The sequence below is a fragment of the Prionailurus bengalensis genome, chromosome D1 (assembly GCF_016509475.1).
Source record: "Prionailurus bengalensis isolate Pbe53 chromosome D1, Fcat_Pben_1.1_paternal_pri, whole genome shotgun sequence".
NCBI lineage: Eukaryota > Metazoa > Chordata > Mammalia > Carnivora > Felidae > Prionailurus > Prionailurus bengalensis.
In genome coordinates, this window is record NC_057346.1 from 101,537,717 (window position 1) to 101,552,123 (window position 14,407).

Below are 14,407 nucleotides of genomic sequence, written 5' to 3' on the forward strand. Positions count from 1 at the left end.
GTAAAGGAAATGGTGAGGATTGGATTACAGAAGTTAACATAAAATATTTTGATGCTAACTTTCTCTGATTTTCTCTGGACAATCAAGACAGAAATCTTTGGCAGCCCATTAGCCCTCATTCACTCTTGAATTCCCCAGTTCCCGTGAAGCAGTTACACGTCTCCCACTCTCACAGATTTAGGCACAGGGATTTTGCAAATTTTATAGATCAGTTGATTCTATTTTTACACACTCGTTCATTGAGCTTACAGTGTCTCATTTAATGGACTTAACGTTTGCTTCTTTTTTTAATGTTTATTTTATTTTTGAGAAAGAGAGTATACGCAGGGAAGCAGCAGAGAGAGAGGGACACAGAGGATCTGAACGGGGCTCTGCACCGACAGCAGAGAACCCGATGAGGGGCTCAGACTCACAAACTGTGAGATAATGACCTGAGCCGAAGTCAGAGTCTTAACCGACTGAGCCACTCAGGTGCCCTACATCTCCTTCTTTTTAGTTCACACATCAGACTTAGATTGGCTTATAGGAGCCAATATGTAGATCAAATCCGAGTTTAAATACATTACAGTTGTCTTATGAAGGGGCAATGTGTTGGTAGATGGCATCTGTGTGCTTCTAAGATTGACACCCATCTGTGTCTGGGCTTTGTTCTGATTAAATTACACTCCTGCCATGCTGTACTTCATGAAAGAACCTACCTGATAGGTAAAATGTCTGAATAGCATTGTCTAATTGAGGAGATATTTTGACTAAAGGAAGCATCCCCCCCCCCTTGTTTTATTTAGTTATGTATTTTTCTACCTCTATCCCTTCCTGTACCATGTCTCAGAATGTCAGAAAGAATATCACCCTGGACAAAAGAGGAGCCTCGTTGTCCTACTTGGTTTTTACTGGAAATCTGAAGTGTTTTCACCAAAGCCTTCTACAATGGCACCTAGGTAGTCCTAGCCATTGAGTGACTTTTAGTTTATGTAATTGTAGCAGACATTTAAGAGTGCCCTGATTCTCGTCTGGTCCTTCAAGTGCATGCCCTTGTCCCTGCTTACTAAACGTGATACTTCAGTGATTTTGGTATAGGCAGGTCACATCCAGAACCAGAAGGGAGTCCCAGGAGATCAGCTAAGAGGGTCCTTGGCTTTACATAGAAAAGCAGTCAAACCTGAGCCAGCAGGAAGTGAAAGCAGAGTTTATTGAAGATATATATAGATACCGATGGAACACCCAGGGCACTTGGAAAGGAAAAGAGGGAGTCTCATCTTCGCTTGGGGTCTGGGGTTTTTTATTGGCGGTTGTGGTCTGCTGCACGTGTCTTCTCAGGCATCCAGAAGCTGGTAAGAACAAGGATAGGGTCCAGGTTTTTTTCAGAAATCACTCATTCCCTGAAACCAGGGGTCTTGGTCTCAAGAGAACTCCAGTGGCCTGGAGTAGGCATATGATGGCTCTGCTCAGTCTTTCCTTAGATATAATCTACTATGCTGGAAGCCTCCAAAGATATCATTATATCTTTGTCCCTTACAAGGAGGACATATGTTATTTACATTACAAGGCATGTGTAGATGGGGTGGGGTTCAGGTGCTCGCAAGAATGGAAGCCGGAAAAGAAGCAGCTTTTTCTCTCACAGGGTTCCTTCCAATTCCCTGTCTCAATGTGATCATGCACATACTGGAGCAGAACCAAATTAAGTTGTCAAATACCTTGTGAACGCCCAGATAAGAGTTCTTTGGTTTAATTATTTTCCCAAGTAACTTATATGCCTTTAAGCTTCCCTTACGTTTATCATCCACAACTACTTTACGTACTTAACGTATATGATACAAAAACGTACTTAAGGCACATACTTGACCTCAGCGATTTTTTCTTTTACTTCCTATGAATAAACATTCAATAACAATTAACTTTTTGCATCTTTTTTTTCATTTTTTCTTTACCCAGATGCTATAGCGGGGCTTGAGTAAGGAGATGAAAATACCCAGTCCTTAAACTCTGAGTATTCATTACCCCACCTTGAAGGTAACGATTTAGGAAACAGAGTAGATTCAACAAAGTTCCCAGGCTCAGGGTGGTGTGGGACCCAAGCTTAGCGAGTGCTAGAGGGAAGAAAAGCCCCTGGAGGAAGTGACTGAGTTGTGAATGGTAGCACTACAGCCCAGCCATACTGGTTTTCTTTAAATTCCACAGAAATGACGTGGTCCTGTCCCGCTGGGGACCCTCTAGTTGCTGATCTATCTGCATAGAATGCTTTCTCTACCTAGTGCATCTCTCAACGAATTCCTACTTATCTTTTAGATCCCAGACTAATTGTCTGAATTTGCAAGAATTACTTTTCAACTTCTGTTTCGCTTTGGGAAGCAAATTAATGCTCAGAGACTGGTTTGTCTTTGCCAGCAATGTATTTAACGTAGGTTCACGGTGGGAGTTTCACTAGGCAATAGCATACACGATAATGTCTCCAAATAAGCCAATAAAGGATAATATACTCCAGTGAATGATAGATTAATCACACTAGTGCTCCAGGCAGGGAGAGATGAAAGGAATGGAGTTCAAATTTAGTCGAAGTGCACCTTTAGGGGAGCTGGTGCTCAGGAGAGACGGTTCAGCCAATCCTGAGCTGACGTCCGGTTGCCAGTGCAAAAGTAACAGTCCCCTGTTGCTAGAGCACGTTGCTAGGGAATGACAGAATCACTCATCATGAGCATCATGGGCAGGATGATCTTCTTCACAAGCTGCTGCTACCTGGCTATTGGCTTTTGCCACCGCCAGTGGAAGAGTCACCGTTACCAGGCAGGAGCTTATTGACTCGAGGTCACTGGAGAGATATTATTGTAATTAAATTTAATTTTTAAAAAAAATTTACTATTGAGTATAGTTGATGTGCAATGTTATATCAGGCTCAGGTGTGCAGCATAGTCATGTGACTACTCTGTGCATTACTCAGTGCTCGCACTAAGTGTAGTCATCATCTGTTGCTGATACTGTTACTACAATATGAATGGCTATATCATCTATGCTATATTTTTTTCCTCCCTGTGACTTATTTATAACTGCAAGTGTGTGCCTCTTAATCCCCTTCACCAATTTTGCACACCTCTCCCGCCCCACTTCCCCTCTGGCAAACAACAAAACTCTGCATTTATGAGTTTCTTTTCTGCCTTTTGGTTGCCTGTTTATTCACTTGTTTTTTGAGATTCCACATATACATGAAATCATATGGTATTTGTCTTTCCCTGTCTGAGTGACCTCACTTAGCATAACGTCCTCTATGTCTGTCCATGTTACTGCAGGTGGCAAGATCTCATTCTAGTTTACAGCTGAATAATATTTCATTGTATATATATACTACACCTTCTTTATCCATTCAGTTATTAATGGACACCAGCTTGCTTTCATGCCTTGGTTATTGTAAATAATGCTGCAATACACATAGAGATATATATTGTAGCCTTGCTCAGACAGAACACTCTTAGGTGGTCCTCACAAGAATCAATATTTAGAGTCTAAGTACACCTTTGCCATAGTTGATTCTTCATGTGTGTTTATTAATAAGCTCCCAGGGGGGCCCTTCATCAGTTGAGCTACTGAGTTATTATCAGTAAAAACATATGAGATAACAAAATCCTGAAAAACCTATTTCATCCTTTTATCCTTATATCCTTTTGATATCCTTATATCAAGACAACTTTACTCTCAAAAACAATTTTATTTTGTCATAAACAAGTGGATTTGAAGTCATCTCAAACAACAATTTCCTTCACTGTATTTGAAAAATGTACTTTGGTTTTATAGTGTTTAGCATTTCTTTCTTTCTTTTTTTTTTACATTATGGGTAATTATAGTTTTCTAAATAATCTAAGTGTTAATTAAAATTGTAACTTCCATTAGGCAATGAGATTTATTAGTAAATAAACTGCTGGATTCACCATGAAATTCAAAGCACATAAAGGTACTTAGAAAATACTCAATAGCATTTAGAAAATTAAATTCATACACAAATGAAAGACTGAAGACAAAAATTTGGCAAACTTGGAATCTGAAAATTTCACACAAATAAAGAGTACCAACATAAATTCAAGATATAAAATGAAGCCTGGAGTATTTAGGGAATGACACATTTTGGCATGATTGGTACATGTTATAAATACTTATTGAATCACACGATTATAGGCAAAACAATTCTGATTTCCATGATTTATAGTGTAAGATTGTGAGAAAAAAAATGCATACATATAAGTTTTCAATGAAACCACTGTATATTTTTAATTATTTTTCAGAGCTTTGTTCACATCTTCATTCCGGAGGCTGTAAATCATAGGATTTAACATGGGAATCACAAGGGTGTAGAACAAGGAGGTCATTTTGTCTTGATCAGAGTAGGAAGAGTAGGAAGAACTCGGCCGGAAATACATAAAGAGCAGGGTCCCCTGGAAAGTTGCAACAGCAGTTAAGTGGGAGGCGCAGGTGGAGAAAGCTTTGAAACTCCCCTCAGCAGAGCGGATCTTTATCACTGCCAGGATGATATAACAGTAAGATGCAAAGAGCCCTGAAAGGGTAATCAGCTCAATGAAGCCAAAAATGGTGAATATCACTAACTCATTAACTTGGGTATCTGAGCAAGATAACAAAAGGAGAGGTGGGACATCACAGAAGTCGTTGATCACATTTGACTCACAGAAACATAAGTGAAATATTAATATTGTATTTACAGAAGCATCCACAATTCCCATCATGTAAACCCCAGCCATGAGCAGAAAGCACACTCTGCTGGATGTGTTGGCCGTGTAGAGCAAGGGGTTGCTAATGACCTTGTAGCAATCAAAGGCCATCACTGCCAACTGTAGACACTCAGAATCGACAAAAGTGCAGAAGATCCAGAATTGCAGAGCACAGCCATAGAAGGGAATTGACTTGTTCTTTGCAGTGAGGCCTACCAGCATCTGGGGTCCAATTGCTGTAGAATAACAGAAGGAGAGGTGGCTGAGGAAGAAATACACTGGTGTGTGAAACTGGGAATCCATTCTGATTAAAATGATCATCCCAAGGATTGCAACCAGAATGATGAGATAAGCAACTAAAAATGTGATAAATAGGGTCACTTTAATTCCAGGGTTATTGCTAATTCCCAGGAGAAGGAATTCATTGACAGAAGAGCAATTTTTTTCCATCCATTCTTCTTTATTCTTCCAAAATGCTACAGAAATGATCAAGAAATGGTAGAACAAAGTTTTAACTCTCAGTTTTAACACTCAAAAAAATAAACACTCAAAAAAAAAAAAGGTTTAACACTCAGAAAAATACCATCTCTAAATCACAAAGGATTTATTTCAACACATTATGTTCTTTACGGTCTTAATCTTGAGACAGTAGTCCTGACAAGTTTCATGGTTATGTTGCTGCCAGAAGTTAAAGTGTTTGGTATAGAATTTAGAGAAAGTTTGATTGTAAATTTAGGTATCGTCCATAAGATATATGATTTATGTGCACTTTCATTGCTTTATGTCAGTAGTCAGTCATTACAGATCAAATATAATACACAAGTAACACTTCAATTAAAAACAAAGTTGGAATATGAATTCTTGTGTTTTAAAAATAAATATCTCATTGGGGTGCCTGGGTGGCTCAGTCGGTTAAGTGCCTGACTTTGGCTCAGTTCATGGTCTCAAAGTTTGTGAGTTTGAGTCTCACATCGGGCTTTGTGTTGACAGCTCAGATCCTGGATTCTGCTTTGGATTCTGTGCCTCCCTCTTTTTTCTGTCCTTCCTCTGATCACACTCTGTCTCTCAAAAATAAATAAATAAATAAATATATATATATATATATATATATGTATATATATTTTTTTAATTAAAAATAACCAAATACCTAATCGACCATAAAATGATTACATTTATTGAATTCTCTAAGAATCATAATTTGGGACATCTAGGTGGCTAAGTGGGTTGAGCATAGGACTCTTGATTTTGGCTCAGGTCATGATCTCATGGTCTTGAGATTGAGCACAGAGTTGGGCTCTATAGGGCGAGAGTGGAGATTGCTTGGATTTCTCTCTTTCACTCTCTCTCTCTGCCCCTCACCCACTCACGAGCCTGTGCACACTCTCTGTCTCTAAAAATAAATAATAAACATTTAGAGAAAAGAAACCATGATTTATTTAAGATTTATTAAGTTTGAAACAATGAACATATCTCTGATTTAAGAATAATGAACAATATGTTTGTGACTATTTCCACCCACATTGTTTTTAGTATTTACTGAGACATTAGATATATCTTAATAAACCTTTCTCTAGTTATATATTACTACTTTGCCACATTTATATTACTTACATGCAAGAGTGGTCTCATGCCAAAAGACATTTATCTTGACCAATAAAAAAAGGATGTTAAAAACAGGTGGATACAGCAGAATTTAACACACACATTTCCATCTCTGGATTTTAAAACTGACTTGTTTGTTAAAAATAAAGAGGAAAACAAGAGTAATAAACATACCTTCGATTTATAGGCTTCCGTGTGTGTGTGAGTGTGTATGCACGTACCTGTCTTTCTACTGATATATGAAAACTGAAATATGGATGATAACTGATTTTCTTTTAGATTTCAGTAAATATAATATGTGGTTCATATGGGTTCAATTTACACAAATTAGTATTTGTGTAGTGATATCTCAACTATTACTGGTAAAAAAAAAGTAGAAAAAAATCTTAAGTTTGCATATACTCTTTCACAGTGAGTAAAAAATCTCATATCTATCTATCTATATAAATTTTGATTAGGATACAAATAAGTAAAACTGTTTATTTGCTACTCAAAATGAATGGATTCACCCTACTTAAATGAGAAATACCTCTTTTTTTTTTGCCATTTGATTGCAGATTAACCAAAGGAAATGAGTAAAATAATCATTTATACTTTTAAAAATATTTGATTCCTCATTTTTCCAAATATAAACTTTTTTTTGTTGATTATTTAAAATTAGTGACTTAGAAACTACCTGTGATGGGCAAGCCTTTCTGTGCTGGCCCCTGATAGCTGAATGCTGCAGACAGATTGTATTTTATTTTTACTCAGTGTCATTTGGGATTTAAATATCTCAGGCCTCTGTGCTCATGCTTCTATATTATACAGAAGCATCCAATTAGATATCTAGTTCTGTATTTTCTCCCGTGAATGTTGCAACAATTTCCACAAAGGCTGAATTTAAATTCTTTGCTCTTGCACCAAATGGGTCATCGTTAGGAAGGTAAAATGATTTTTATAGTATGATTCATTGTTACCTTGAGTCTATACCATCTTCCTCCAATCAGACCGCACTTCTAATGAAACTCAAATAGGCCTCCTACTTAATTACTTTGTTAGTTACTATCTATTCCATTAAATATACTAAATTAATAAGTTTGAATTACTTTATGACTAAGGGTGTCTGGGTGTGTCAGTCAGTTAAGTGTCTGACTCCTGGTTTTGGCTGAGGTCATGATTACATGATTCATGGGTTCAAGCCCCATATTGGCCTCCATGCTGCTGGTGTGGAGCCTGCTTGGGATTCTCTCTCTTTCCCTTTCTCTGTGCCCTTCCCCTGCTGTTCGCACTCTCTCCTTCAAAATAAATAAATATGTGAGGAACAAGTTTAGGAATTCCCTGGGCTTGAACCAGTGCATTAAAAAGGCACAAAGAATTACAAAGCCATAGGATGCTCACACCCAAGTTTAGGTAAACAAGATTAGGGGAATAAGGATAAAGAAGGGAGGCGAAGGCCTCCAGAATAGAGTTGGGGGGGTCAAAGGCTTCCAGAATAGTGAAGGGGGGGCAAAAGCCCCCAATACAATGGTATATGAGGTAAGCAAGATTAGGTAGTCAGGGCAAAAGCGTCCCTCAACTTAGTAGTATAGCAGAAAGCTGCTTTCACAGGAGGGAAGGACCAAGTTAGGTAAACAGGTAAATAGGGCTATAGACTGCTGCTGCCCTGCAGGTGAAGCTGCCCAGAGTGGAGCTGATTAGCAAAAGAAAAGGTGCCTTGTTGACCCTGAAGTTACTCACTCTATCTGTCTCATCCCCTAGTCTGGCTAAGATAAACAGAGGTGGTGCCTCATATCTGCTGTAAACAACCTTCTGCCGGGCTGCCAGTGCCAGGATTTTGTTTTGTATTAACCCAAACCCCTAACCCTGAATGTCTTCAAGACCCCCTTTCCTTCACATCCATGAGTTAATGTTCACAGTTTCATTGTCTCTTTGTGCATGTCCATCACCATGTTTATAAGCCTGCTGATCCTAATAAAAACAGGACAAGGACGCTTATTCGGAGATCTTGTCTTTTTCTAGACATTGGCCATCTCTTGCATTTTAATCTTGCATCTGCTTTCTTACTGGGCAAGAAAGAACTTTAGACTTAGAGTCTATGACATATATACACTTAGAAAGTATTTTATGACCATCACATCCACTATACATAGCCTACTTTTTCTTGTACTATCTTTATTTTATTCAGATATGTATCTTTTACTACCTTGTAGGCTCTTTCATAATAACAACTGCAATTGGCTAATTTGTGTATATCCTGCAGCCCTAGCACCAGCACTTGTACAAACTGAAACTTTGTTCTTAAGTATTTTAAGCGGATAGGCTGGTGGGTGATAAATAGTTGGAATAAAGAGGCTCTTTTGGACTGTTTCAGCTAATATAGATCATAAGTACATGTGTGCATGAAAAAGGTTTAGGAAAAAACAAGGTTCTATTTGTTCTTTTTTTTATTTTCAAATTTTCTTTTAAATTCTAGTTGGTTAACATACAATGCAATATTGGTTTCAGGAGTAGAATCCAGTGATTCGTCAATTACATAAAACACCCAGTGCTCATCACCAGTGCCCTCCTTTAAAAAAATTGTTTATTTATTTTTGAGAGATAGAGCATGAGCAGGGGAGGGGCAGAGAGAGGCGGAGACACAGAATCTGAAGCAGGCTCCAGGGTATGAGCTGTAAGCACAGATCCTGATGCATAACTCAAACTCATGAACCATGAGATCATGACCTGAGCTGAAGTCAGACACCCAACCAAATGAGCCACCCAGGCGCCCCTCAACTATCTTTTCGATTAGTTCATTTTGTTCTGTGTGTACTTGCAAGTATAAGAAAAATTCATTCACACACACTTATGTATTTAATTTGAATATATGAAAAACTAATAAAAAATGAGAAAATGAGAATTTTCAAGGTTCTACAACTGATTGATGGTAGTCATGTTTAATTAAAGATGATTTCAAATTCTTTGACATTTGATATCATGGACACATGATATCTTTACCCCTTCCTATTAAATTGGGCTGGACTTTGACTGCTCTGATGAATACAGTATGGAAAAAATAATTGTCATTCTGGGACCAGCTTTCAAGCGGTGTATACTTTTTACAAATGTAATTATTTTAATGAAGTTAATAGTAGTCAAAACTAGAAACAAAGAGATGTTCACAAATAGGGGAATAAATATATTAACAACATTGTAAAATCATTAAAAGGAATACATTGGTGCCCTTTGTATTGGTGTAGAAGCATTTGCAAAAGACTACAGTTAATTGGGAAATTTAACATGCAATGAATTATATAGTATTATACACTATTTTATGGAAAGCAAATGATGATCATATACTCACTAATGAATGACCATGATGAGAAAATAAGAAAAAAAAGATGTAGCATACTTGAGATGGATGTGTGGAATGAAGTAAGGAGGGGAAAAATTATCCACTAAGAAAATAAAATTAAAACCTACGTAAAATAATCTCATTAAAATGTTTATATGTATGTGTGTATTGTGTGTGTGTGTTTTCATTTATGTATTTCAATGAGGGTATGATTTCCTAGTTTTACTGAGATACAATTGACATGTAACATTGTATAGTTTTCTCTTGCTTTCTGAAAGTTTACATGGAATTAGTATCTGAAATCTATAAAGAACTTACCAAACTCAGAACCCAAAAAAATAAATAAATCAGTTAAGAAATGGGCAGAAGACATATAGACAACATTTTTCTAAAGAAGACATCCAGATGAGTAACAGACACATGAAAAGATACTCAACATTACTCATCCTCAGGGATACACAAATCAAAACTGCAAGGAGATAGCACCTGTCAGGTGCTAAAATGAACCTGTCAGGTTGGCTAAAATGAACACAGGAAACAGCAGATGTTGGTGAGGATGTGAAGAAAAGCAATCCCTTTTACACTGTTGGTGGGAATGCAAACTGGTGCAGCTGCTGTGGAAAACAGTATGGAAGTTCTTCAAAAAAGTTAAAAATAAAAATAATCTATGACCCAGCAAATGCACTACTAAGTATTTACCCAAAAGATACAAAAATACTGATTCAAAGGGCTATATGACCCCAATGTTTATAGCAGCATCATCAATAATAGGCAAATTATAGAAAGAACCCAAATCTCCATCAACTAATGAATGGATAAAGAAGGTGTGGTGAACACACACACACACACACACACACACACACACACACAATGTAATATTACTCAGCCATCAAAAAGAATGAAATCTTGCCTTTTACAATAATGTGAATGGATCTAGAGAGTATGACGCTAAGTGAAATAAGTCATTAGAGAAAGACAAAATACTGTATGATTTCACTCATATGTGGAATTTAAGAAACAAAACAGATGAACATAGGGGAAGGGAGAAAGAGAGAGAGGGAAGCAAACCATAAGATACTCTTAACTATAAAGAACAAACCAAGGGTTGATGGAGGGAGTTGGTGGGGGGGGGGGGGATGACCTAAATGGGTGGTGGGTATGAAGGAAGGCACTTGTTGTGTTTTGCAGTGGGTGTTGTCTGTAAGTGATGAATCACTCAATTCTACTCCTGCAGCCGATATTACACTATGCGTTCCCTACCTAGAATTTAAATAAAAATTTGGAAAAAAAAGTACATTTGTGTTGTACCACTTCATTTTTACAAAAGATCCACAATTGTATTTGTTTTTGCTAATTGTCTGATGTGCAGGAGTCATTTAGCTAGTTTCTTGGTTTCTTTCAGAAGGAATCGTACCATGTGTAGCTATGCATTTGGTGTGTCCGTGGGAAGCAGGGTGTTGAGCCTCTTATGTCACCATATTTAAAGACTTGCCCTTGGCCCTGATAATACTGCATTTGGAAGCAGCTATTTGCCTTTAGTCTTTGGGAATGTGTGAGAAGGATATGATGTAGAGAGACTAAAATGAGGGTTGAAGTAGACAGGCTAGAATATATAAAGCCTTTTAATGTGGTGTTTCCTATTTATGTAAAAATGCCAAGATAGTCATTATAGGCCATCTGCCCAAGCTTCTATTTGAGTCACGATTCCTTAAAAAATATTTTCCAGAATGTGTTGTTCAATTTCATATATTCAGACGTAGGAGGCCCACGATTAATTGAATCTGTCAATTCTATTTTTGTAATTCCATTTTTAGGGATTAAAATGTCTTATTCTTTAGTTAAAAACCACTCGATCTGATAAAACAGCCAATACGTAGATCAATCAGCCTTTAGATGCTATAATATATAGCTGACATAAGGGAGAGAGATGGGTTAATCTGATTATAGGTTTACATACTCTAAATTAGTTAGTAATCCAGTGACAACCCATTCTTCTTGAACAATTTATTTCAAACGATATTTTCTACTGTGCTGCTACTTATAAGTAAGAGCTCCATAAAAGTATGTGTTAAATGGAAAAAGATCATGCAGGTGGAAACCCTTGAAGTGCTTTATAAAAAATAAAACAAAATTCTCCATAGATATTTTTTCAGCATGATACTTTGTGAGAAGTCACAGCATCCTATAAATGCTCCTTTGAAAACTTGAGAATCTCCTTGGGCTTTACTTCCATTCTGAAATGTTTTCATACAAAGGCATTTTGCAGTCGCAGCTAAAAAATTGAAGACATTCACTGGTTTTAACTTCTACAATGGAAATGATTAATTAAGAGTGTCTTTGAGTCTTACGTGGTCCTTCAAATATATGCTGTATATATGGCGTCTCAATAAGTGGATTCAGTGCTTTTATTTTCAGAAGCTAGAGCAGAGACAGATGAAATAGATAAATAGCAAGAAAGAATATGGTATGTGGTTTATGTATGAAACTGCTAGGATATTCTTTCTATGCTACTTAATGATTGGCAGGTATAGCCTTTTTATAGTCATTTCTATCACTCTCTCTCACCCACACAGGGAGATAGATAGATGATAGAGAGATGATACATAGATATGTAGATAGATAGATGATAGATATATACATATAGATAGATTTAGATAGATATATAAATATCTCTCCCTCTTTTCCTCTCTCTCTCTCTCTTTATATATATATATATATATATATATATATATATGTATATATCCGAATTCAAGTCAAAAATATTTTTTGGCCATATTTAACAGATGGGGGTTGCTTTTAAAACTTATAAATATGCATTAAATACATACAGCATCACCATAAAACCCTTATTCTGAGTTCCGGTCTTTATCATAAAAAGAATATGGATCTGTGTTTAACTGGAGAAAAGTCGACCTGAACAAAAATGACTGATAATGTGTTATTTCTTTCTGAAACTGAGTAAGAAGAGAATATACCATTTTTGTTCGATAGCCCTTAGGACTTACATCTCTAAAGTCTGTCCTGATTCACTATGTGGTAACAATGTGTAGTTAATTAAGATTTGTCTCCACAATAAACGATACAATTTTGTTTACCAGAGGGGAACATTTTTATTTTTATGAAAAAAATTTAATTTAATTTAAATTAAATTGAGGGAAAATTAAATTAAATTAAAGGAAAATTAAATATAAATAAGAAAACCACAGCAACATATTATTGTCTAGAACTGAACTAGTGATATTTTTCTTAGATGCAAGAAGGACACACTGACTCTCTTTTTCCCCCCGAAAGAAGAGACTAAATGTCCCAGGTGAAAAGTGCCTTCCCTGTACCAGAAGGGACAGAGACATCTTTATCACCAGAAAAAGTCAGATTAGAAAGGGCTGTATAAAGAAACCTTTATCACTTCCTTACTAATTTGCTCCCCGAAGCCCAAACTTCTTTGACTTTCCAGTTCTTCACGCTGTATTTTTCCTTTGTGTAGAATGTATCAAAGCTGCCTGCTTTGGTCACTGAGTCTTGTATTTCTATGAGCTCTGAGCATATGAAATTACACATCTTTCTCCTGTTAGTCTGTTTTGTGTCGATTTAATTATTAGACCGACCAGAGAACGTGGGAGAGAAGTAAGGAAAATTTTCCCTTCCATATTATATGCAATTTTTTATATCATAAATAACTTGAGATAAATGAAAGTGTGCATCCATAATTCATCAGATGCTGTGTTTCTATATGGAAATCCTTCAAAATGGACTTAAGGGAAGAAAGACCATTTTTTCATATATTACGTCTTTCACTACTATAAAATATCATATATTTAATATGCTATCTTATGTATTCTAACTGGTTATTAACAACCTTCTCATATGGATGCAGACATGGGCATCTGGAGTCTCACAGATACTAGGCTTTTCTGGATGCAATACCCTCGCTCTCGATAGATTCCTGATGACAGCATCAGGAAATAAATCTCTCTCCAGAAATAATTCTCATGGCTAATCTCAGGGAATGCTCAAGTGTGTTTACCCTAAAGTCTCATTTGGAAATGAACAAAACCGGGGATGACAGATTTCCAGGATTCTAAGCAACTTCAAGTTCCTCTAAGTTGGTTCTCTAATGCAGCAGGATTCCAGCCTGTGTGATTGATGGCTGAAGGCAGCATATAAGGAGGGTCACCAGATGGAAGCGTGGTCTGTAATATATATTAAGCTGAACTCTTGAACATCGCTGACATTGGTATGATGAGAAAGTAATGTGGAAGGTGGCTGCATTGCAGGATTCCAGAGAGTAAATACATAATAATAAAATCAGTGGCCTCTGAATTTGTGTACTGTGGTAGCCGCAGGGGATGCTCTCTTTAGTGGCCATGTTCTGAGTGGCATTTTACAGCATGCTAATCAAGACAGGACACCTAAATATCACAGCTTGCTATGCATTCATTGAATATCTACTGTTGATAAATGTCTCCAGATAATGTATAATAATCACGCACATCAGCTGTATTTTCTGAGCTTTAATGCCGTTCATTTAACTGCTCCTAAACCAGTAAATGCAAAACTTGAGGAGGAAAGAGACTAAGATGTGTTAGGCATATACTAGCTTATGTTCTTGAGTAGTCCGGTACTTTCCTGTTTAATCAGAAACTTTATCTGGGACTTAGCAGGAGCACAGGATTTCTTCTGCTTTTTTTTTTTCTCTTATTAGTGTATTGTTTTTGTTTCTTGCTTTCTATAAAGCTAGAACTCTCCACAATGAAATTAGTATACTTTTAAATTTGGGAAA

The 14,407-nt window shown here is 36.8% G+C and overlaps 1 protein-coding gene across 1 annotated transcript; it reads right to left on the reverse strand.

The window, feature by feature from the left end:
- Positions 1–4,253: 4,253 nt before the first annotated feature.
- Positions 4,254–5,159, reverse strand: LOC122482758 (olfactory receptor-like protein OLF2). Its single transcript, XM_043579055.1, has one exon. It carries the CDS (start codon positions 5,157–5,159, stop codon positions 4,254–4,256), a length of 906 nt encoding a protein of 301 aa, XP_043434990.1.
- Between the last annotated feature and the right edge of the window lie 9,248 nt (positions 5,160–14,407).